This window comes from Ailuropoda melanoleuca, chromosome 8 (genome assembly GCF_002007445.2).
Source record: "Ailuropoda melanoleuca isolate Jingjing chromosome 8, ASM200744v2, whole genome shotgun sequence".
Taxonomy (NCBI): domain Eukaryota; kingdom Metazoa; phylum Chordata; class Mammalia; order Carnivora; family Ursidae; genus Ailuropoda; species Ailuropoda melanoleuca.
In genome coordinates, this window is record NC_048225.1 from 104315728 (window position 1) to 104341275 (window position 25548).

A 25548-nucleotide genomic window follows, 5' to 3' on the forward strand; every position below is an offset into this window, starting at 1 on the left:
CGCGGTCCCGACTCGGGGCGGGCAGCATCCTCTCCCCTCCGCTCCACGCACTGCAGGATGCAAACCCCGGGGCCGCCTCTCTTGGCCGAGGCGGGCTGGGGCGGGAGGCCGGGCAGGGCAGCGCCCCGCGGCCCCTCGCCCACGCCACGCTCTCGCCCCGCAGCCCATGTCGCGGGAGTACCAGAACGGAGACGGCTTCGGCTACGTGCTGTCCTTCCGCAGGCAGGGCAGCAGCGGCTGGCAGACCGCGCGGGTGCCCGGCGCCGACGCCCAGCACTTCGTCTACAGCAACGACAGCGTCCGGCCCTACACGCCCTTCGAGGTCAAGATCCGCGGCTACAACCGCCGCGGGGATGGGCCCGAGAGCCTCACCGCGCTCGTGTATTCCGCGGAGGAAGGTGCCTTCCCGGCCTCCAGGCCTTTCCCAGCCCTGCCTCCGCCCAGCGACGGGTCTGTGGGGTGTGCGGGGGGGGGGGGCTGCTCGCGCCCCAGCTCAATTCCACCCAAGGGGGAAGAGGGCACCTGGCCTCATTCCCAGCCCTGGCTACCCTGTCTCCCCCCTGGGGGTGGGGTGGGAGGAAAGAGGCTCCCTGGGAAGAGAAGAGGGCCTGGGGGATGCTGTGGGAACCCCCATGTGACCTTCATCCGGGGCCTTGGGCTCTCGAAAATCCTAAGCAAGGGCAGTCCCGGTTGGCAGCTTGTCTGTAGGACACAGAGCAGCCCCGGGGAATCCAAACCCATTCTGTATCGGTCTCCAGAGCCCAGGGTAGCCCCTACCAAGGTCTGGGCCAAGGGGGTCTCATCCTCAGAGATGAACGTGACCTGGGAACCCGGGCAGCAGGACACAAATGGCATCCTCCTGGGGTATGAGGTGAGCACTGACCTGGGACCTGGGAGAGGAAGGGGGCTGGGGGCCACCTCACAGCTCACTAGTCGCTCCTCCTGGGATCGCTCCTTCCCTGACGTGGGAAATTGCCCGCAGTCTGGGCGGCCCCGGGGGAGGCAGCCTTAGTCAAGCCCCTGTGGCTGACGTCCAGAGTGAAAGCCTGACCTGTGGACAGCCTGGAAGTTAAGTACTTGCCTAGAGCCAGCCCTGGGAGCTGTGGGAGCCCAGGGGAGGAGGCGCGGGTTCTGGAAGGGACATGCCTGCCCCTTTCATGCCAGAGCCCAGTTAGCCTAGCATCGTCAGCCTGCAGGGAAGAGCATGAGCCCCTCCTTGTACCCGTTGGTCATCCTGTCCCTGGGAACTGCGGGCCCAGCAGTTTCTGGCCTGAGCTCTGAGCCCCCAGTGACACGGTACTGGGGCATCTTGTGGAGTGGACGGAGAGCAAGAGGGAGCAATAGGAAGGGTAAGAAGGGAAAGCAAGAAATGTCACTGCCCGTGAGAGAAGGATCAGGCGGGGCGTACAGGGGATGGAGTAGGTTCCGTTCCCGTAGCCTTAGCTCCGGATCTGAGCCCAATGGGACAGGCGAGCCCCACTGAGGAGATAACACCAGAGTGCCCTGATGTGGACGAATATTTAACAGTGTCTAATTTGATGATGGTTTGCATATTTATTGGGCAGTCATCCTAAGCTTGCCGGTGGGCCTGGGGACTGCTTCGCAAGCACGGAGATGCATTTCCTATCCTGTAGCACAGCCCCCCGGAGTCCCTGAGAGAATTCAGTGGGGTTGGGCTCCCGCAGGCCATCCCTAGGTGGAGTGCAGCCCCACGCATCACCTGTCCACTCACTGCCTCATTCCACCCAAGTACCGAGTGCTTCCCTTGGCCTGGGCTCTCTGCTGGGCACCAAGAAGGCAGCAGCAACTCACACCTGTCCCTGCTGTCTTGGAGCTCACGACCCAGTGTCCAGGTTCTGAGACTCGAGACTGAGTCACAAGGACCAGAGGGAGTAGGAGAGGAACAGAATGTTGGTGGCCAGGGTCAGGGTCAGGGTCGCCCTGAGGTGCAGGCTTAGCTGCTGACCCTAGGGTTCCCCCTGCCCCTTTCAGATCCGCTACTGGAGGGCCGGGGACAAAGAAGCAGCTGCTGACCGAGTGAGGACAGCAGGGCTGGACACCAGGGCCCGAGTCACTGGCCTGCACCCCAACACCAAGTACCACGTGACCGTGCGGGCCTACAACCGGGCAGGCACTGGGCCCGCTAGCCCTTCTGCCAATGCCACCACCATGAAGCCCCGTGAGTCTGTCTCCGGGCGTGGGAGTGCCTCTGGGACCCCTCTCTCCCCAGTGATAAGACTAACGTTCTAGCCCACAAGCCCCGGGCTGGACAGAAACAAGGCAGCAAGACTAATGAAAATAGGGAGTTCCTGGGTGGCTCAGTCAGTTAAACATCTGCGTTCGGCCCAAGTCATGATCTCAGGGTCCTAGGATCAAGTCCTGCATTGGGCTCCCTGCTCAGCAGGGAGTCTGCTTCTCCTTCTCCCTTTGCCCCTCACCCAGCTCGTGCGCATTCTCTTTCTCTTTAATAAATAAAATCTTTAGGGAAAAAAAAGACTAATGAAAATAGGGAGTAGAATTCATGACCTCTGAAGTACCTCTCCCTTCTCCAGCCTTTGGATTTTCACGTGGTTTGTTTCTTAGGCAGCTGTGATAGAATGTTCTGAGTGTAACGGCTGTGGGCAGACACCTAGAAAAAGACGGGCTAAGGCAAGGGGGTGGCTGGTGAGCAAACACTGGGAACATGTCTCAATTTTCTCCCCCCTCCGGCAGCCCCACAGCGCCCTCCTGGCAACATCTCCTGGACTTTCTCAAGCTCCAGTCTTAGTATCAAGTGGGATCCTGTGGTTCCTCTCCGAAATGAGTCCGCAGTCACTGGCTATAAGGTAAGGAAGGGCTTCACCAGGCACTGAGTGGTTGGGCACAGCTCCTCTGCATTTCCAGGGGACACAGCGAGCTGCAGTGTGGAGCCAGAGGGCTCCGAGTCAGACGTAAGCAGAGTTCGGGATTGTCCGGGCCACAAAACGCAGGTAGCTTGTAGCAGAGACAGAAGAAAGGGGGCCGAAGGGAGGACTTCGGGAAGGCTGGGCTCAAGGGGGCGGCGATGGACTAGGGGAAGTACGAGGATCCTTCCTGCCGAAGGAGTCTGCAAAGATGGTTCAGCTGTTTGCAAGCTTTCCTCCCACCAGTGAGGAGCTTGTTCCAGAGCCTGGTCCCGGCCAACGGGCAATAGGAAAGGTGAGGACCAGCACTGAGAGCTGGGGAAGAGAGAAGAATGAGCGGGGGTAAGTAAACGTGACCTTGGCTAACCTCCTCCCCACACAGATGCTGTACCAGAATGACTTACACCCAACTCCCACGCTGCACCTCACCAGCAGGAACTGGATAGACATTGCCGTTCCGGAAGAAATCGGCCACGCCCTGGTGCAGATTCGGACCACAGGGCCTGGAGGGGACGGGATCCCAGCAGAAGTCCACATCGTGAGGAATGGAGGTGCTGTCTCTGCCCCACCTTATCCCCCAAGAGCATCAGGGTATATTCAGATGCTTGGTGAAGGAACCATTCCCACCCAAACCAACCCCAACTCAGCCAGACCCCCAGGAGAAAGGGGAAGGTAGGCAGGAACCGAGTCTAACCGAGTCCTGCCACTGCCCTTGCCGCCACCCCTCCCCCACCCCCAGACGTCGCTGAGGGCCCGGGAGGAGTGAGCTTCTTTCACGGGGTACAGGGCCGGTCTCAAGACCAGAGAAGCACAGGTCTCACAAAATGTTCTAGAGGCAGGGCTGAGAATACCTTCCGGCCCTGTAGCGGCCCTCCCTGAGTCTCCTTAAGCCAAGGTTTGGATCCTGTCCTGGGGGTGGAGTGGGGGCAGGCTGGCCCCAAGCCCAGCCGACACAGCCCCACTTTTCCACCTGCTGGTTTCAGGCACAAGCATGATGGTGGAGAACTCTGCAATCAGCCCGGCCCAACATCCTGGCACCATCCTCTCCCCGTCCATGGCGATGCTGGTCCTCGTAGGCTACCTGGAGCTCTGATCTTGGCACCCCTCCCTCTCTGCCACAGCCAGACACCCGCCTCTGATGGACACAGCCAGCTGGCCCTGGTCCCTTCCTGATGCCAAGGTGGCCCAACACTGTGCCTGAGAATGGCTGGCTTTCATACCTATTTTAAACAGTGCCCTTTTTTGTAGGAGGTAGGATATTTCATATTCTGCCATAGGATAGAACCTGTGCAAGGATTTTTTTTTTTCTTTAAATCAAAACGTACCAGGCAGTAACTTCCATGATGATACTGCACCCTATGCCTGGGCCCGCTGGGGCACCTGGACGGAAGGAACAGGCCCATGGGAAGAAGGGGTTTGAAACACGTATCTGCACATCGGGGAAGATGGCACTCTGGTCCCACAGATGGACCCCACCCCCTGGGAGCAGACGCCTGGCCCAGTGGGGACACTGGACACCAATGGGGTGCAGTAGGACGAAGCATAAACATCAACGTCCCTCAGTCTAAGGAGAGAGCCAGACCCAGGACCAAGAACTCCCCTACTTTCCCGAGGGGCCACATAGCTGGACCCTGACATTGTCCTCGATGCCCCCTAGAGGCCCCTGCCACCTACCCAGGTGACTGAAAACCAGTGTCCCAAAGGAGTGTCCAGTGTCCCAGGAGCCTGAGTCCCTGCAGCTTTGGGGGATGACACTCCAGACTGCCGAGGGCGGGAGCTCAAAGGGATTGAGAAGCTGGGACACTGGGTAGAAGGGGCACCAGACTTGGCCTGAGGCACAGTCCCAAGGCAGGTGACGCTGCTGTCTTAGCCAACACTGCCAACCTGACCCTGTCACCCCCAGAGTGACAGAAGCCACCACTGGTGGCCAAGTGACTAAAGGGCTTATCTTGGGGAGGTCCCCCACCCCACCAAGACCCATTCTGCATGGCCCCTCCAGGGTGTGGGCCGGAGACAGGAGACAGGGCATATGCGCCCAACCCTCTTCCTCCCGCTCCTCCTGCAGGCCCCGGGCCGCCACTCGCCAGCACTCGCTCAAGCCTGGGACAGTAGGGTGGCATCGGTTCCATGTGTTGTGCAGTCGGGAGTCTTCCAAGAAGGGCAGAGGATACCTGTGGCCCTGCCAGCTCCCAGGAATGCCCTGGGCCACCTGGCGAGACCTGTCCCCCCGCTGCCTCCGACTGCTCTTTTGCATTTCCCAGGGAGAAAAAGGCATTAATAAATCATGCGCTCTGGGTACATTCCCAGTCACGGGACATCAGAGCTGGAGGAGGCTTTCAAGCTCGACCTGCCCGGCCCCTCACTTTACAGATGAGGAAACGGAAGGGTATGAGGGACTTCCTAAGGCCACACAGCCTGTCCTACCTTCCTATTCCGGGCTGTCTGTCCAGAGGAAGGCGGCAGCGCTGAATGGCCACGGCCTGGTTAAGAAGGTCTCAAGAAGGGCAGTGGCTATGAAAATTCTGCTTTGGGAGGTTCAGGTGGGTGATTGTGGGGAGACCGGCATGGCTGGGCATCCACTCGAGGCCTGGGCCAATGCCAGGAGACGTTGGTCCTTCGCCTTCAGCTAGCTTCTGCTGGGCCCTCGACATGCTGTGCTGGCTTGAAGCCCCTGCTGCCCTCACCCCTGCTCCAAGTAGAGGCCAAAGCAAGGACAGGGATTCCCCCAATCCAGGCAGCAGTTGTGGCACAACCAGGAAACCCCAAAGCCCGTGCTTTGACAGGTGGCCCTTCACATACGGGAGCAGCGGGACAGGCACCTCGTAAGGGATAGGCCCGCGGAGGACTCCAGAGCCTGGCTTCTCTAGTTTACAGTTAGAGCTCTATTTTGTTATGGGTTTTTAACTTTTAAATCCTGCTCTATTTTCCTGGGCAGGTTTCTGTTGATGTTTACCCGCTACAATTTTTTAAAAATGTCAGCTCGCTCCACTTCTCCAGGGCACCGCTGCACCCATTACTCTGCCCCCAGTCTGGGACCGCCTCCCTGGCGCCACTGACCAAACCCTCCTCACCTGCTCCTATCCAACCCCTGCCCAGGCGAGGGGCTGGGGGCTCAGCTAAGTGACCACACTCGGAACACAGAGACCCCAAACGGTCTAGCACCCTTCCTAGTCCCCCCGTGGCTGGGATCCCGCCTGTCCCCAGCTCTATCAGAAAGGGGATGCTGAGAGTAAAAAAAAAACAAAAACAACCTTCTTCCAAGGGTTAGCTGAGTGTTTCCTCACTGCCCTGGGCTGTGGCAGGGGAAGCAGGACGGGTGTGTAGACGCTGGGGCGGGAAGGACGAGCCAGTGTGGCACAGGCCTAACCAGGCAGCGGGAGGCTGCAGTCCCTGAGCTTGCTTGAGGCAAAAGGCACTCGTGACTGAGAATCTCGGTTCTAATGAGGCCCCTTGGCAAAGGGGAGGAGAGCAGACCGTCTGGAAAACCTAGCAAGGGCTTTTAACTAGGAAAACTCAGCCCAGGAAAACCTCACCAGAACTGTCCGGCGGGTGCAGAGCTGTCTGAAAACTCGCGCACCTGCAGCCTCAGACGTCAGGCAGAGGACAGATTTGGGGTCAGTAAGGCAGTGGGTGACTTGAGGACATGCGAGCTTATAAAACAGAGCAGCCTCCGGCTAAGGTGGCTTATACAGAAGAGCCCCCTCCTGCCCGACGGGGCCTCTGAGTTCCACCTTCTGTGCTCGCATGGGCGCAGTCTCATCCCTGCTCTGGTCGGTACTCGATTCTGGATCTCTCCTCTCCCACACACCAAGCCCAAGGTGGCAACAAGGGGGACAGCCACAAACAAGGGCTCTACCCCACAGCTTAGTGGCCAGTAAGTGCCTTGAGGACTAGGGACAGAGACAGCCTGCAGACATCGCCTCGGGCTGCGGGGGACAGTCTCTTCATTCTGCGTGTGTTTGGGCTCAGCCTACAGGGCCCTCTGCGCCCCTGGTCTTGGCTACTTGGTCCTCGTTGCTCTAACAGTCTCGATGTATACCTCGCCCTTGGGGGGACAGGAGCTCGCTCCGGCTCAGGATCTTGGGGGCCAGCAAGGTCAGGTTATCCCCTCCCATTCAGGACGTCAAATGACAGAGATGGGCCAGGGAACAGAAGGGCCATGAGGAGGGGCTCTTTTTCTTTTGATAAAGATAACAGGAGACTCTGAGGTCAGACATTAGGAAAAGCTTCTGCAATGAGAGCCCAGGATCAGGGATGAAGAGGCTGCTTCCTTTTCTAGGGACCCGTGGAGAATTCTGACAGCCCGTCGGGCTGGGGTCTAGGCCCAGTGAAGTCTGGAGGGTGAGGAGATGGTCTTACGCGTCCTTCCAGGACTGCGATTCTGAGATCAGCACGGGAAGAATCTTGGCGCTCCTTCCACTGTGACCGCTTCCCGTAGGGGTGGTGACCCGAGGCACTGTCACGAAGCGGGGAGGCTCGCCTTGGGCATTCCTTGGTGGTAGACACTGCTTCTCGGCAGCACCAGGGGCAGGGGCCATGGCGGGTCCTCAGGCCGAGAGCCCAAGCTGGCTGAGGATGTTTCCCTCCCTTCATCTCCTCCCCACCTAGAGGATTCTCTTTTCTCTTCCTGGCTCAGAATGTGACCGCCAACCAGAGGGCTAGCGTTGGTGGGCTAGGGGTAGCCTCAAACCCGGTTCCGAGGTCCCGGCGTGGTGCTGTTTCCCCAGGTCAGACCTAAGCTGGGCTTCGTCTGGGATGAACAAGGTTGCCGGAGAGGCTCCTGGAGTGGTGTGAGGGATTAGGTGGGCACTTGTCGGGGACTTTTAGGAGCCCCATGGAAAGAGGTGCCTGGTAGTTGTATATATGGTCATAGGCTTTGAGAAGGCAGGTTAATGAAGGGAAACTAGAGAGGGGGAAAAAAAGATAGGCCAGATAACTTTGCCCCGAGCCCCAGGAAGCCTGGCGCCCTTCGATGGGGTGCACCCTGCCTTGGCCCCCAGACTCCAACTTACACAACCCCATCGAGGGCCTGCAGAGCTCAGGCTCACAGCTGGGCGAGGGCTAGGGCTCCATCGGATCCCCCTGACTTGACCCCGTTTTTGTTGAAATGGAACCACTTCCACTGGCCTATTGTTCGTCTCTCTTGTACTTCTTGTAATGGTAGTTATTTATTGACTCTGGTAGCAGGCAGTTCTTAAATAAAGATGATTTCTCAATGTGCTGGGGCGGCTGGCACCTGCTGTGGGCGTCCATCATCAGACAAGAGCACACGTCCCGTCCTGTTCTCTAACCCAGGCTGGACCCAACGCCCGCCCCTTGCACACGGTCAGCTCGAAGGAAGTCACAGCACACGGTCCCCTACTGCCTCATGCAGGCCTGGGAGGGGGAAGAATGAGGCCAAGAGACTGTAAGACAGGCCCCAGCAGAAGAGAATTTTTACGAGCATTTTACGAGCCCGCGCTGGCTTTACCTACCACAGGGGCGTAAACGGTGCTTTAGGCTTCCCTGGTTTCTAAGACATTTGACAGCAGTCACAATGGTACCAAAGGGAAGCCTTCCCCCCTCAGGGACACAGTGACCCCCACCTAGCAAGAAGGCACCTCTCATTTCTGCTGTCAGCAGCCAGGAGGATGTGAATTCCTACTCCCATTTGACAGCTGCGACATTCTCTCCTGCACTCATCAAGCCTCCCTTACATCTGAGACACGTGCACAGAGACACACCTGCACGGCCCTGTGCGTGCTCCAGTCCTTGGGTGCACAGCGGGCAGGACTCTGCACCCACTGTGCCCCAGCGTCTCTGTCCGGGAAGAGGGAGATGGAGGCAAGCAGGGCCCCTGCCCCTCAGTGCTTGGCTACGTGCCCAGGGCCTGCTCAGCAGCAGCGGCCCAGACCCCAGGAGGAGCCGACACGGGCCGTGGTACGGTAGGCTAATCCCTTCCAACTTGCACCCAAAGGTGCCAGTCTAGGACCCACCAAAGGTGCGAATCTAGGACCCAAATTTTCGTCAGCATGTCCTTGACCCTCCGTCCAGAGGCAGATTACATGCACAGCAATCAATGAACTGTCTTTACTGACACAACACAGGGTTTGGGTTTGTTTTTTTTCTCTTCCCTGTTCAACCCCTTCATAGTCTCAGAGTCAAAATTTCAGAGCCGCAAGCAGAAGGCTGTGAGCCCAGGGCTGCAGTCTCCCATCCCATGCGTCCCTGCTCGCTTGCAACAGTTGCTGGACGAGCTCCTCGGCTCTTCCTGGGTCTGGCTCTCCAGCTGTAAGAGGGGAAACTGCCCCTTTCAGTCCTGCTCCCTCCTCAGCCACACTGTACTGAGTTCATTAGATCAGAGATACTGTTTTATCGTCTTTGCAAGACTAGCAAACTCTCTCCCAGTGCTTGAGCAGACCATCGGGCGCTGAACTAAGAGGCTTCCTTGGTGACCTCCCCTCACTCCTGCCCAGTCCCTCACAGCACACGGCGCTGTTCCAGGCACAGCATCGCTCTCACCGGACCCTCCCATTCACAGGGGTCAGTCCACCTGCTCTGCTACACAGTCAACAGCAGAACCAAGACCAGGAACCCAGGTCTGCTGAAACCCATCCCCTCTGAGGTAGAGAGAAGGGGCGGGGGGGAAGAGTGTGTGGAAAATATAAGATCTTTTCAAAATAAGAGCAATCGTAAGTTGTAAACTATGCATGGGCCAAGGCCAGTGGTCCTCAACCTTCACTTTCTACCAGAATTCCCTGTAGAACTCCTGCAAAAGAGACGCTTTGAACTCATGATTTGTGTGTATCGGGGACAATGAAAGGGCCTAAGAGCATGACTCCCCAGCGGCAGGGAGCACTCTGAGCACCCAGACCTTGCCTCCTGAACGCCACTCCCCACGCTAAAAGGGAACCAGAATCCCTTGCAGAAACAGCAGGATCGGGGCGCCTGGGTGGCACAGCGGTTAAGCGTCTGCCTTCGGCTCAGGGCGTGATCCCGGCGTTGTGCGATCGAGCCCCACATCAGGCTCCTCCGCTATGAGCCTGCTTCTTCCTCTCCCACTCCCCCTGCTTGTGTTCCCTCTCTCGCTGGCTGTCTCTATCTCTGTCGAATAAATAAATAAAATCTTTAAAAAAAAAAAAAAAAAGAAACAGCAGGATCGGGTTTGCAGAAAGCAAGGTCCATATGGGGGTCCGAGCCATCTTGTTGTTCTAGAAAGCAAGGACACGCTCCAGGTCAAATGGGACCACAACAAAAGGACGAAAAGAGCTGGCCTGAAGAGATTCCTACCAGGCAAAACTGGGGACAATTTAAACGTCAAAAATCAGACAACAGTCACAGGCTATAATTCGCTGAAAAAGAGAATCCATGGAGACCTCAAAAATAAAAAGAGCAGCTCTTCTTTACAGAAAAATGCAGGCTAATGAATATAGCAAGGGCACGTTAGCGTCGTCATTCTACAGTCCCCGACAGGCAACACGCGAGGATCGTGAATGGATTCTAAGGCATCAGATTATTACGAATACCACAAAGTATCCCCCCCCACAAACTAATTACAAGAGGAAAAAACATACACCTTTGAAGAGACCTGGCAGTCAGCACCTTAACCAAGTCACCGCCCTGTCAGCACTGAGTCACCCTGACACCATGCACCTGAGGGGATGCAGGGAGCAGACACCGTTCGCAGGGGGCAGGGGCTGCGGTCAAAACTGCGGAAGACCCATTCCTCAGGAATCTAATCATGGGACAATCAGGACAAACCCGGATGGTGGGTCACTACCCAAGACAACCAGCTTGACTCTTCAAGAAAATCAATGTCCTCACCAACAGAACTGCAGAGGTCTGTGGTAAAGAAAGACTTAGGACAAGCATGTAGTACGTGGGGCTTCACTTCTTCCTGGATCAACTTAGCCTCCTGAGATTCTAGAAGCCAGGAAGACAAAGCCTCAGCCATACGTAACGTTAGGGGATTATTTTTCTCAGGTGGGAGGAAGACACCGCAGTCGTACAGAACGTGTTCATTGGCAGCTGCGTACGTGATTTCGGACTAAAAGGTCACAATGTCTGTGACTAACTCACAAGTGGTTCAGTAAAATCAGCATCTATTTAGAGAGAAAGATAAACGTAGAAAAACGTACAATTGGTGAATCTAGGCAGAGGCTCTATGGGTTGTCATCAAACTTTTCTTTCTACTTTTCTGTGGGGTTGAAATTATTTTAACTCTTATTTTTTAAATTAAGTTAAGCTCTATGCCCAACGTGGGGGGTCAAACTCAATCCCAAGATCAAGAGTCACATGGTCCACCGACTGAGCCAGCCAGGCGCCCCTGAAATCATTTTTAACAGAATAATAGAGAGCCATTAGCCATAATTTAAACTGAGTTATTAGCATCCTCAGGGTTGGGGCTCAGGAATCTCATTCTTCAAAAGCTCATCCAGATGATTCAGACACACAGCTAGAGAAGAGGACCGCGAGTCCAAGTCCTCCCATCCAGCACCACGTCGGCAGCTAGAGAAAAGTGAGGGGAAGAAATACTCCAATTCTCTCAGAATTAGCTCAGCTGATGGCCGAGAGCCTTTTCCGTGACAATCCCACAAGCCAATTAGCTCACACAGTCCGAATGGCCTCTGAGGGTCTTAGGATTGATTTCCTACGGAGGTAGGAAGGTCTTAGTCCCTCCTTGGGTGGCCCTGGCTGCTCTAAGAAACCAATACACTTGCCTTCTCCAGGAACACACACTTCAGGACACTGAAGAGCTAGAAGGACAGGAGCAGGGAGCAAGCCAAGGAACTACTCAGGGGGAACATACCAGGTGAGGAATCCAGCGTCCTGCCAGGAATCAATTTAACACTGAACACGGCGGGTTCCCCCAGGGAGTAGAGAAGGGGCAATTTATTAACATTTAGTGACTGTTAACATACCCAGGTCAGATGTCATTACTAACAGCTTTGGCTCTGCCACATAAGGGCATATGCCCTCCTACAAAGCAATGCGTACAAAGTCTATTCTAAGAAACCGGAAGAAAAGGAAAGCTAGACTGATTATGGGACAATTTCAACAAATGCAAGAGATTTTTAACTAAAGAGCAGAGAAGTTTAGGTCTCCACGCAGCTACTAGGAATGATTTTTACTGAAGAGGAAAAAAAAGTTTCCACTAGAAAAGCTATTAACATATCCTTCTACATGACTACGCTGCTCAGAAGGGACGGAGGTGGAGAGGCATCAAGTTGTTCGGGAATGCAAGTTTGGAAGCCAGAACTCTTCCAGGAGCAGCAGCAGTGCCTACAGTTAGGGTTCCTGGGGGCCTAGTGGCAGGAAGATCAGGAAGAGATCCACCTGGAGCGCTGCCCATCACACTACCATGATGTTGCCCCTCTCCATGTGCCCCACTCACTCTTTTGGAGGTGGAAGCCCTCCCTCCTAGCCAGGCCACAATCGGACCGCCAGACACTCCTTTAAAAAGCTAGCCCGGCTTCCTGAACAGGTCCAGGTTCCTGGGCAGCCAGCCGTTCCACAGGGAGACTTTGAAGGACTCAAGGCCGGCACTGCTGTACACCAGCCTCAGCCCACTGCCCAGGGCAATGATCGCCAACACACCACCAGCCACTCCACCGGCAACGCCGATTCCCAAGGCTACAGCCACCTTCTTCTTCCACGGTGGGTGGTGAGGCTTAGAACCATTGTCCAGATTCACTTCCAGGCCCTTGTCCATTAACTTCTGATTCTCAGTAAGGGATTGATGGAAGTTCAGGTTCACCAAGTTAGGGGGAAGCACCCGCAGCCCAAAATAGAGCCTCTTGACAAGTCTCAAGTTTCTTAACAGCTGCACGTCACACCGGTATGTCCCAGAGTCATACTCCTGAATAGACTCAAACTTCACCAAGTGGGAACTGGCCCGGAAGGGTTTGAAGATTTCATCATCAGTTGAGATGATACCGCGAGCAAGTCTCCAGGTGAACCGGAAAGCTTCCGTTCCCACATCCAGGATGTCTGAACTCAGACAGCTCAGCTCGAACTCCTTCCCTCTGAGAGTGGTGAAATGGAGCAACCCACAGATCCAGTTGGTCAGACATTCCAAGCGCTTAGAGATACACTTCCTTCTCACGCCATCGGGGCCCACCTCACAGACAGTCTCTTCCTTAAAGCCGAGGCCACAGGTCACCGTGCAGGTGGTGGCATTGACAATCACCTTGCCCACGGCTTGCTGCAGCTTCTTCGGGATGGCCAGTGTTTTCGGTAAAGTCACCACCAAAGGCAGACAGAAGGCCACCACCAGGCTCCCGAAGAGGACACCAGCGGCCGAGGTCCTCATGGCTCACCTCCGTCAGCTGGCACCCAAGGTGTCCCAGGTGAAGCCTCTGTATCACTTCATTCCTTTGACACAAGATCTCCTTCAACGTCAAAAGACAGAATGCACCCGCTCGTTGGCAATGAAACACGGCAACGTGATCAACCCAAGCCCAGTCCTTATGAACACACAAGGCAGTACCAGAAGTCACCATGCTGCTCTTGCTTGTTGCTGACCACCTCTCCAGTCTCCATTCTGTCCATGCCCTTGTAATGAACTTAAACCCACCCTCTTGGGAGACAAAGATGAAGAGACTTCAGCTTCTGAAGTGAACGTCCAAATGACTTCAAATGCAGAGCAAAGCTACTCTGGCTCACCCCTGCCCTCCTCTCCCAACTCTGGGATCCAAATAAAGGGCTTAGAAACCCCAGTTAATCTGACCAAGAAATCAATTCCCAGGTCTAAAAAAATAAAAGAGGATTACCTTGCATTAAGTTATTATTGACTTTAAAGGCTCCTAAACCTTCTGTAAAAAAGGATTAAGAATGCTGGACTGGGAGGCAAGTGACTGATTCCTTCCTGAGTTTGTTTCTGTTCCCTCCTTTGAATTAAGAATGCTCCGTCTACTTCAGGAGGGTCACTTCGGGCAATAAATGATAAACTGTGCATGAAAACATCTTGTACAGTGTGATACACTGTTCGTGGGTAAGGAATCTTAAACAAAAATGAAAATTCAGGAAGACAATGACCGAGCTGTCCTTTTAGAATCCGAGTGTTTATGGGCAAGAGGGGCAATACCCAGTAGAGCCCCTCTCCTCATTCTAGACATTCTTCCTTCCCAAGAGCATTGAAGGTATTTTTGGGGGGAGGGGATACATTATCCTGCCCACCTCTTGGCCTCCTCCCTTACCTAGACAGAACAGAGGAGCTCATCATTCACTTGGGTCAAGGTTGCTATGAAACAGCTATGACGTCAAAGACGGATTTTTAGTTCCAGAACAATGAAGAAAAATAAAAAGAGCGGTGGACATTCAGATTTGACAATGATTAAAACCAAAGACTTAAATAGACTTTATGAGTTTGAAAGCAATTTAATCTAGGAAAGAAAAAAGTCAAATAAAAAGGAATTTAACAGTACTTACAAGAAAGATCCTTGGAAGGGAGGAATGCCATCGCGTGCGTTTTTGTAACATCCAGAGTATCCCCCAACACCATGACTTCTACCGAGTACTTACACACTTAACAGAGTTAAAGAATTTGGAGAGAGATCATTCCTAGATGATCTTTGTGATTTAACACCAACTCTTTGCTTGAATCGTTTATTTATAATCCTGTCCAGAGGCAGAACTCCAGAGTCCCCGACCACCCCCTACTCCTCCTGGGTCTGCATACATGTACAGAAAGATCTAACATCAGCACCATAAACTGCATTTCCTGTCATACAAATCAAAGGGGCTAGTGAGTTTCAGAAGCAGTGTCCACAAACCAACATCCACACCTGTTCTTTAATAAACATCCGATTTTATTTACAAAGCATTAAAGCTTCAGCAAGAAGTAACCCAAGGCTAAGTCTCGTCTCATACAAAACTACGGAACATTAAAAAACGAAATGGCGGGGTGGGGGGGATGGGGGGGAAGGAATGACAAAAGAGAAGAGATTATGCATATATTGTACAGATGGAGAAAAAAAACTGGACAGGAAGTTTCAGGAGCTGAAAAAAAATTCCAAAAGCATAAATAATTATTAGGAACTGCTGCCAGAGACCATCTGACAGGGCTGGAGCCGATTTTCTCAGCAGCCAGTTTAGGAAGCGGACACAGTGGAAACGTCCCCAGTGCACAGACAGAGGATAGCGAGCTACTCTGCCCACGCAAGGAAGGCCGAGACCTTCTGTATCACAGAGCTGGTGCAAGATCCAGAGCGTGCTGCAGGGACACAGAGAAATGGAATGGAAACGATGTTTGCAAAACAAAAAACACATTCTGTGAGCCACCTGCCAATCTCAACCACTGGTCTGATGGGAAAGAAGAGCTGAAATTCACAAAATGAGCACTTGCGGCTAAAAATACAGGCATTTTGCAACTGACTCGGGGGAGCTCTTACATCAACTACTGAATATTTTGGTTCTAAAAGACAGAGCGGGAGAAAGAGGCTCTTCCTGATGTAAGTCTACTTTGATTGCTATCCTAAAATCCAAAAGGTAATCCCGTCGTGTGGCTGCCCACAGGAGCACCCAGCTGCTGGCCCGACACAGCAAGCAGAGGCCAGCAGAGGCGAGCAGAGCGCGGACACGCCCCTCGGAGAGTGCCGAGACCACTGCGGCCCAGGCCAACTCCCTCCGGCCCAGGCCAAGCCCCTCCGGTCAGCTAAGAACTCTCTGCACAGCGCCCTCTCCGCACCTGGGGCTCCGGGTTCTCAGAGCATTTCAAACACCTCATGTACACGTCCATCCAATCTGCTACTCTGAATACAAAGAACAGCAAAAGCAAGAAGCAGAAAGTTAAAAAAAATGTTTAAAAAGCTAAGCAACCTTTCACAGAAAGGAAGAGACTGAAAACATGTCTTACAGAGAAGAAGCAGGGATATAAGAAGGGGAAAATGTCATGACTGCAGGGAAGGGACAGAGACCCACACGCAATGATACAAAAAAATTTTTCCTTGATCTTTGATTTGAACTGTGTTGTTGCTGCTTTGATTTTGGACAGTTTGACTTTAGTCCTTGCATAGATTCCCCACCCCAATAAAAAAGAAGCCCATGGAGAGACACCTTGGTTTGTTTCCCTCTCTGGAAGCCAGCACTGGCGAAGCAATATGGACTGGTGATTCTTCGCTGCATATGGATGAAACCAGCTATCTTCGAAAGCCATGATTAATGAGAATGAACCCCTACTGTAGGAAAACATGCAATGAAAGGAAAACGAAGAAAAATCTTGACCCTCTTACAGCCCAGCTTCTTGAGCAAAATGGGTATGTTAAGAAGAGGGGAACTTTCTTATTTTTCTTCCCTTTCTGAAAACTTGAAAGCTTTCCGGCACTTTCTTTTCTGCCTATCCTCTGTACACAACAGGGAAATACAGGAGGCATCTGGTGAGAGAATTAAGTTTAAAAATGGAAGACAGAATATGCAACAGAAGTTTTTCTAGAGTACCGGCAGCAAAATTTCAGATGAGAATGTCACTCGAGGACATGCACAGAGGATGGAAGGCGAACAGGATAGGAAATGTTAGGTCAAAATGATCCTGGGCACAATAGTTAGATGAGCAAAACTGGTCTGTTTTCTCCAGCAACATAACCAAGCACTGAAGTCTGAATGAGTCAAAACTCCTGTTTGATGTCTTCACACATCCTCATTCCTGAGAGCCGATTTGGACTTATGCTTGAAAGGGAAGGGCCGTGTACTCTTCTTCCATAATTCACTGCTTCATTCAAACATACGATTCACTCCTTCCACCTCCTGGGTCGGAGGCGGAGGCCTTTGTTTTAAATTAAAGTCAATCTCAAATGACTGACCACAGTGTCCAGAGGCCACATGATGGCAAAGTGGGGAAGAACGAAGAACTTCAAGCGTCTTCATAACAGTTCTGAGATCGCTCCCCCTGCTAAAGAAATGAGACACAAAAAGACGTCTTTTAGCATCACCCTGGACCAGCAGCGCGCAAAAACAGAAATACTGACGGATGCTGGATGAGGCCCGACAAGCACACATAGGCCAAGAATTCACCCTTTAAGTTAAAACCAACTCAACTCCCATTTACTCTTTACTGAAGCAACAAATAGTCAAGTCCCAAACCCCCACCCTAATACTTTCCTTAGTATTGCCCCAAAGGGGAAACAAAGGCAAAATGATCAGAGTTCTCTACACATTTTCTAAGCTGCTAACCATTCTCCAACATGATCATCAATGCTTTACAATCCGGAGAGCGCAGTCAGTAGAGGAAAGGGAATTCTAGGGTGCTACTTCTCTTCATCTCTCATGTATTAGACTCATCAGTCACTAAATAATTAACAGTGAGCAAAAGACCCTTTTCCGAGCACCCCTGTGCCTCAACCAACGTTCTCACCTTAGAATCCCAATATGGTGAAATGTTAATGAAACCTACTGCTGGCATTTCTAGGCGCCAACAACTGATCAATACACAAAATCCTCAATAGTAAAATCAAACGAACACTTCCCTGATTACTCCACAGAAGCTGTTCAACCTCTGGGGGACATCCTTAAATGGGCTGCTGTGAAATATTAACTAGGAAGTGTAAGAAGAGAACAAGGTGAAGAAAATCCTCCCAGATGTCCTCTGGAATGGGGGGGGGGCATGCCACTTGAAGGTGTAACATGGTTAAAAAATAATTGTCCAAGTTATGAAAGAAAGTACCCATTTATAAACTTTGCTTTTAACCTGATTTTTAAAGTAAAAGTTCAAGCACAGATGAAAACTGGCAATAAAAATATATTCCCATTTGCCTGAGCACAGATGAGAAATTAAAAGATACAAACCCTTCTGGATGCTATGTGGTTAAAAATTAAATTTATACAGTTCAGTAAAAGAAAAACTTTCTTTAGCACTTGTTTTTCAGATCTCTCAACATAAAACATAACAACTTCCTGAATTCATTTTTTAAAAAAATCCTCACGGTGGGGGAATCTACTCCACAGGACCCTACACCATGCCTTTACCACATGAAGGCTAGTCTGACTGACTATTCCCACAGGTACCATGACCAGTCTTCTTTTAGCCATTTAAAAATGAACATATCGTTAACATTTTAAGCCTACACGACAGGAAAAATCTGGTCTGATCACTAATCAATAGTATTAATAATGAGCACTCAAGATGACTAATGAGGTACATTAAACAGATTATCTGAGGTCAGTTAATGTTTCTGTATCGTCCTCATTCATGTGGACAGACAAAAAAAAAAACAAAAAGGCTTGTCGAGGTCTCGGGTAACAAACCAAAACCACAGCAAGCAATAATATTATGAGGAGATAAAACACAGAGCAACAGCAACACAAGACAAGAGCTCCAGGCTATTTAAAATTCTGCCCCAAAGATCTGTAGTATTTTGCTGCAACATAAAGGAAATCGCCAGTAACAGAAAATTAAGAAAACCTGAACTCATGATGAGCAGCTGTTACTGGTAGCTCCCGACGGCAGCCAAAAGCCCAGGTGGCCTAAGAAAACGCTGGATGTGAACTTTCAAATATTACCTTAGTCTGCTAGTAAGATCACAAAGAACGAGAAAGATCTCCCCTGGCTATCTGATTTTAGCAGGAGTTCATAAATTAGTCTTTGAAAGACTGATTATTTTTAAAAAAAGAGAAGAGGTGGGGAAAAAAACCCTCCCTCCCTACCAAGCACCCAGAACAATCGGATTGAGGAGGTGGCTCCGAGGCCTGGGGTGGCGGGTCGGCACCAAGAGGGCCAGGGAAATCCACGTGGTGTCCGTGTGCCCCCAGAAGCAGCGCCTTTGCTCGCTTTGGCCTTTGCCACCCCCAAGAGACCCAGGTATACACCACCCTCTTTATGCCACCTTTCCAAGAGGCCTTTAGACCATGTATGTGATGGGCCACAACTCTGTCACACTTGCTACTGATGACATCTACTGCCAAGAAGCCCTAGTTCTTGGGCAATCCTTGAGCCCTCACAGGGCAACAAGGACCCTGGTGGTTCTGCTCAACGTCATGTGTCTGTTCTGACGACTGTACTCTGGGGAGAATCTAATAAGGAAATTAAGGAGAATCACATAGATGATGTCGATGACGCTGATCTGGGCTTTCCGAAAAGTCCCAAGCTCAGGGCTACCCGCACTAAGTAAGTTTCTCTGATGAGTCCTCATTCAACAGAGAAAGTGTGTCTTCATGGATGTGGGTCCACTGACGCTAGCTAACACCAATGAGCTGTTTGACAGGAAGAATTTTCTGTAGCCCTAGATTCCGGATGGCCAGATTACTTCTATAGAGGTCTAGGTGTCTTCCGATCTTCCCGAGTAATCTCCTGCTGCGGCAACGTGCAAGAGACCGTCTCAGCTTTGGCAGGACCGGTGAGGGCTTACCCACCAGGGCCTTCCGTACCTGATCAGCTGCAGATTTTCAAACAGCTGCCATTTCTCTAGCCTGAGCAACAACACAGCCTGCACCTGTAATCCCTTCCAACAATTCAGCTCGAATGCAAATGTGGGGCACTGGGGCACAGTCGAGATCCGCAAAGCCTTGAATCGGCAAAATACAACCAAAATACAAAAAGCAGACTGAACTGCTTTTTGAAGACGCTTTAACCTCAGGCATTCTGGATTGAGCTTCACTTCTTAATATCTCCTGGAAAATCTACAACGACCGCATACCGCTTTTTATGGAAAATCTCTGAGGTGTGGAAGAATATAGAACTCAACTGCCAAAGAAGTTTTTCACCTCTGTGGCCTCTGAGGGTCTCTGCCTGCTCTGGACCCTCCAGGCCGACCGTGGCATTGGATGAGGTCCCACTGCTGCCCCAGGAAGCCCACAGGAAAGATAGGATAGGCTGTCCTGAAACTCAGACGTCTGACGGAGTTATCAGACACCCCATTTCCCCACGTGTGATGTGCAGCCTCGGCAAAGCTCCAACCACACTGCAGCTGGTCCACGATACTGGAAGCAGGCCCTCTGAGGACGTTGCGGAAGCAAACCACAATGTCCCCGCTTTCCTGCTCCTCAGCGCCCTCTGGTTTAATCTGGTCACTGCAGCTCTGGAGATTTCCATTCAGGAAAAAGTCAAGAAACAGGGCGAGGGAAGCAAGGAGAAGATGGGAGGAAGTGTAGTTTACACGGGGAGGTACGCCCTGCGCAGTCACCAGAAGCTGTTGATGAGACATCTGCCTGTCTATGCAGCTGTTCCGTGTGTCGTCGGAGAAGGTAACATCCCCCGGCCTGGTACGCGGAAGTCTCTTCTAGTCCCTTTAACGGGTGAAGCTGTTCAACAGCGGCCTCTCTCGAAGGCTGATCAACTCAAGCACCCAATAAAACTAATGCACAAAGTCCCAGTCCCGTTTACAGCACTGCTCAAGGTACGGGTTCTAGCCTCTCCTGAGGTCAGTACCGCATTGAACCTTGTCAGCAAAGCGAGCAGGAATGAACTCCTAACAGGCCCTCGACCCTGGGATGCACTCTTGCTGGGAGCTGTGATACACTGACTTCTACGACTGAAGTATCTATTTCACATTCAGTTCCGAATGTCACTGTGAACTATTCAGTTACTGAGAATTTTAGGAAATAAAAATGGCTGGGTAAACTTGCCGACATTTGATTTTGACTCTCATTTAGACATTTTTGAAGCACAGCTGAGAAACACCACTGCTATTATACCCTGAGCTGTAAAATCTAACAGTGGTTCATGGTGTCTCCGAAAGAAACCCAAATGGGGAAAGCCGGAGATATTTACTTACTGCTAGTGACCTCATAACTATAATTAAAGGTTGGAATCACTGTATTAAAGAGAGGAAAACGTGAATTTTCAAAAACTTTTAAATGGTTTATATGCCATACACATACTTTTAAAAAGCAAATGATTAATTATTGGCAGGTTTTGAAGAAGCTAGGAGACTACGTCTTACAGTATTTCAATTAATTCAGTATGTCTGGCCACATTTTATTTATCTTTGTTTTATTTTATTTTAAGGAGGCCTCATGCCCAGTGTGGAGCCCAACATGGGGCTTGAACTCATGACCCTGAGGATCAAGACCTGAGCTGAGATCAAGAATCGGACACTTAACTGACTGGGCCTACCCAGGTGCCCTTTTGGCCACATTTTAAATCACCCTGAAGCACTTCAGCTCTATAAGCCAATCTACTGAAATTTAAACCATGTTTTTCTGTAGTGGCATCAGCTTGTACAAAAAATAGGTTACAGAGGGATTTTTTTTTTTTACATTAATCAATTACTGAACTACAATCTTTGTTGACAACGGCCACGTAACTCTTCTCAGCTATTCTAAAATATACAGAGAGCCTTAGTGGACTGAATGTGGAGGTGCGAACTGATTGTCAGGGGAACACCAAAAATACTGCTGTTGAGGAAAAAAGGATGGTGCTCCATGTCACGTGTTCCCTGTGAACACCTAAGATCTAAATCCAGCACACGAGGTGGAATTACTCAAAACAAGCAACTGAGTGGCCTTTAGCTTCCCGACAGAAGACGATTCATGTTCACACGATTCACTGACTGCAGGTGTACCTCACACAAGGAACCGTTTCACGTTCTAGTCCTGTGTCCCGTCAGCACAACCGGGGGTCACACCCTGAAGCTGAAAATTTTAAAGCAAGAGGGAAAAAACCTGAATACAACCACTGCTCGTTTATCAGGCCTACCTCTGAGTCTACTGAGCTAGCCGCAGGAAATTCGGAGCGCCGGATTCACCACAGCAGCGCTCACATACAGAACGACATTTTCCAAAAGCCGACAATGTTTGAACAGAAAAAGACTCCATCTGGTTCCTATTTTCCAAACAAGAGACCATCTAGCCTACATTCACAAGTATTTGATAAGGAATTAATAATTGCTCTCTGTCCCCCAATAAACTCCCTCAATCACATAAAAGTGACAAAACTCAGTAAATTTCAAAGCGTAGGTGTTAAGAAGCTACATGGATACTATAATTGCTGTCTTTTTGCTAATAATCTCCTATTTGGGAAAACATTTCACCTTCTTCCTTAACACGATGGTACTACTGACAAGTTTTGTGCTATTGCTTCTAGACTACGGACAGAGAGAACCGCCACCTCTGGAATCTGAACAGTTTAAGGTAAGACAAAACACTACAGTCAGGGCTGTATAAAGCAAACTTGTATTTCTCGTTATCTCTCCGGCTCTTTCATTTGAGGCAAAACAAAACAAAACAAATCTAGAAGCAAATACGGACAAAGAAATGAATTAAACCAGAGGTTCTTACCCTTTTTTGGGGGCCATGGATTCCTAAAGGAATCTGATGAAAGCTCTGGGCATCTTCCCCACAAAAATACTCACACAGTATTTTGCATAGAATATCAGTGGAATATAGATCCCCTGAAACCTACTGATGGACCCGAGGTTAAGGGCCACTGAATTATAAGCCAAATCTGGTTTAGCCTACCCTTGGTGGCCACCTAACACTCTGCAAAAGTCCACCAGCAGGAAAAGGAGGGAAGGAAAGGATGCTGCAGTTAAACGGAGTCAGGGGCTGTACAAAGCAAGGCCGCGAAGCAAGCCAGACAGCGCTCCCAGTGTGTCCTTACCTGCCAACGGCTGGCTGAGCTCCGCCTGCACTTTACCCTTCGCTGATCCTTCCAGAGGTAAACCTCTGTCCCCTTTGTAGAGTTTCGGTTTAAATGGAGAATCTTTCTCTTTACCTTTTGATCCTTTAGGCCGGCCTGCTTGCTTCTTCTTGGATTTGCCATCCCCCTTCACACCCAGTAGTGGATGGACTTCTGTAAAAGGACAGAGAGGCACGGGAAGGGGTCCACACGCCGCCCGTCCCAGCAACCCAACCAGGTACAGGCTGCACACTGCCACTACCCGGGATCAAAGAGCACTGCCCTCGTGTCCCAGATCCCTTAATACCAGGAGAAAGTGTACACTTACTAACTGTAACATTATAAAAGAGTGGCTGTTGAATGAGAAATCGCTGCTTGGCCAAAGGGCACACATGGCCTCTATGGCTCATACCACAGAGGCTCCAAACCAAAAAGGCAGCCAGAGACACAGTGACAAGGAATCCCGTTGAGCCAGACTAGGAAAGCACACACGCACACTGGCAGGCGAGCACAGAAAGTGAGTGGGGCTGTGGATGCAGGCCAACCAGGCCGACAGTCCTGACTCCTCCACTTCCCGAGACCATGGGCAAGTCGCCTGACCTCTCCAAGCCTAAATTTTCTCCTTTGTAAAGCAGAGATAGTAAAACAACTTGCAGAGTTGACACATAAACACAACAGTGGCTGTAACAAGCAGGTGCACCGTCAACAGCATCAGGGAAGCAAGCATCAGGGAAACAGAGTTGCGTAAGGAACTGACTGCGGTCAGCTAAAAGACAAAGAAGGATGGTCAACAGTAAACACACACACACCTCCCAACCTATCCCAAGAGGTGAGAATAAAGACTTCCCAAGTCAGACTGAAGAGACTCTTCAGGTCTGACCAGTACTTTACCACCTCATAAAACCACTCTACAGGAAAGAAAGAAGAATGGTAAAATGAAACAACTCGAGCCAGAGCTCAGAAGACGTCACATTGTCATTTAGGCAAGTACTGGAAGGCACAATTTCTCCACTTGAAAAGAGAAGTGAAAGCAGATGAAATCATTACAAAGTTGTAAGGAGTTATTAAAAAAAAAAAACACAAAACTGCTGGGAAATTTCCGTCGAGGTAAAATCACTCAAATGGGAGATTACCAGACCGTGCCGGAGAGAAAGAAGTGATGTCGACCGGGCAACAGGCCGAAGACGCAGCCTTACCATCGTTAGGTACTCCTTGAAGTTCTATATTGGTTGTTTTGGGTTTCTTCTTCGGTGGCTGGGACCCATCTGCTGAAGACTGCCTCTTCTTCTCTGCACTAGCCCCTTCGTCCATCAGGGAGGTTTGGACCGCATCCGGTGGGGGGCCGTAGGGATTTTCTTCCGGATCTTCTACCTCAGGGGCAATGGGTAAATATAATAGAGCCTTTGAATCTTCCAGCTCTTCATCACTATTTGGAACAGGATCAGGCAAGGGATTGGAAAAAAGAGGAGACAGTTGCTTAAACCATGAACCCTTCCTCTAGGGCAGAATCACCTATATTAACCACAAGCAACAAGTACGGATCTAGAACTTTAAGAAGCCAAGATGAGTAAAAGGAAAGCAGACAAACTGAATAACAAAATCAGTAGTAAAACTAAATGGTATAAATGAATTATCTCAGTTTTTCTTCAGATCTTCTATCGGGGAAAAGGGAAGGGATTTCTTGCACAGCAACAGAGTTATCACTTTGAACTAACGAACGCAGCACAGCCGGGGGAGGCGAGCAGAACACCAGCGCCTGAGAGGGAGGGAGGAGGAGGAGCACCCGCGGCCTCGCCTGCAGAGGCGGCTCACCTGCTACAGAAGGCGGCGATCGGGTCCACGCTGGTGACATCCACTTCCTCATCCTCGGCAGCGTCAGCCCCTGGAGGAGAGACATGGCACAGGTGTGAGAAGAAGGAAAAACCGGCTTTCGACTTGCAGCCTGATGATTTCCATCACCTAAAATTCAGGAGAAACAACGGAGGAAAACCAAACGGTTCGTTTTATTCATTTATTCCACAAGGAGGTGCTGAATCTCCACCCTGTGCTGGGGATACAGCGATGACCAAGAAAGCCGCACAGAGTTCCTCAGTAAAAATCTCACCCCCTAACCGGGAAGACAGATAATTTCAATTCAACACAGTAAGTGTGACGTGCTACACAGATGAGAAGGAGGAACAACTTAGGTGAGTTTGGAAAGGCTTCACACAACATAATCCAGCAACATCAATACAATCCAGAACATACTGCTTTCCTGGTGATCTTCCAAAAACATGGGGGCATGTACGTGATCTAATATCACAGAGGTGGGGCCCAGCACTGCCAAGCTGGAAGAACCAACCTCAATCCCAATTCCCTGATTCCTGGCACCATCAAGTGGTCCAGCAGGCAACGACCTGTGGCGTTAATTACCTAGTGAGTAATGAACTTATAACCGGAAATACTACGCATTCATACACACGAACCCCTATGAGACAGAAAGCACTGTGTTAGACAACCGTGGGGATTAAAAACTCAACTCTTTATCCTAAAGGAGCTTCCTATCTAGGTCAGAAAACGAGATAAAAATAACAATGAGGGGTGCCTCACTGGGTCAATCGGTAGCATAGGTGACTCTTGATCTCGGGGTTGTGAGTTCAAGCCGCACGCTGGGCACAGAGTTTACTTTATATTAAAAAGCAAACAGACAATGATCACTACCACAACCCTAACCGAAAACAACATCTGAATGCTTACCTTGGCCTAGGTGCACACTGGGTGCCTTACACGAATTCTCTCATTTATTCCCCAGAACCCTAAAAGGCAGGTTCTATTATTACTACTTTACAGATGAGGAGACTCAGGTTTAAAGAGCAATAAGCATTTTGCCCTAGGCAGTCGGACTCCAGAGCTTGTGCTGTTTACCTTCATCTTCCTGCCATGGGGGTGACAATACCTGATACAGACTAAGCCCCCAGCCCCTGCAGGTGATCAGTTGTCACGTGATCATCTGCAATTCATCAGGAAACACAGTGAAATGGTAAGAGAGCTGTCGAACCCTAGTAAAAATGCTCACAGAAGCCCTCAGTTGGCATGCTCACACAGAGACTCTCTGAACACTGTCAAAACTGTGTAAGCGTAAAGAGAGAGAGACTGTAG

The 25548-nt window shown here is 50.8% G+C and overlaps 3 protein-coding genes across 8 annotated transcripts in view; 1 reads left to right on the forward strand and 2 right to left on the reverse strand.

Annotated features, from left to right (window-relative positions):
• The window catches only part of CNTN2 (contactin 2), a 32405-nt gene extending 24307 nt beyond the window's left edge, over positions 1–8098 (forward strand). The window contains exons 18-23 of one of the 2 annotated variants that reach the window (XM_002918204.4): positions 164–398; positions 759–871; positions 1993–2179; positions 2713–2825; positions 3265–3433; positions 3866–8098. In XM_002918204.4, the coding sequence (XP_002918250.2) occupies positions 164–398; positions 759–871; positions 1993–2179; positions 2713–2825; positions 3265–3433; positions 3866–3975 (927 nt within the window). In that variant the 3' untranslated portion in view covers positions 3976–8098. Of the gene's footprint in view, positions 1–163; positions 399–758; positions 872–1992; positions 2180–2712; positions 2826–3264; positions 3434–3865 lie in introns of those variants that run through there. The other variant, XM_034667112.1, reaches the window with a different exon arrangement.
• A 4155-nt stretch (positions 8099–12253) lies between these two features.
• Positions 12254–14073, reverse strand: TMEM81 (transmembrane protein 81). The gene has a single exon (XM_002918214.4). It carries the CDS (start codon positions 13171–13173, stop codon positions 12325–12327), a length of 849 nt encoding a protein of 282 aa, XP_002918260.1. The 5' UTR covers positions 13174–14073; the 3' UTR covers positions 12254–12324.
• Positions 14074–14653: 580 nt separating this feature from the next.
• RBBP5 (RB binding protein 5, histone lysine methyltransferase complex subunit) overlaps positions 14654–25548 on the reverse strand; it is a 36001-nt gene continuing 25106 nt past the window's right edge. For 3 of the 5 annotated variants that reach the window (XM_002918215.4, XM_019798577.2, XM_034667117.1), the window contains 4 exons: positions 24223–24292; positions 23607–23836; positions 22393–22584; positions 14654–16749 (listed from right to left, as the gene is read on the reverse strand). In XM_002918215.4, the coding sequence (XP_002918261.2) occupies positions 16721–16749; positions 22393–22584; positions 23607–23836; positions 24223–24292 (521 nt within the window). In that variant the 3' untranslated portion in view covers positions 14654–16720. The remainder of the gene's footprint in view (positions 16750–22392; positions 22585–23606; positions 23837–24222; positions 24293–25548) is intronic. The other 2 variants (XM_011223628.3, XM_034667116.1) reach the window with 2 other exon arrangements.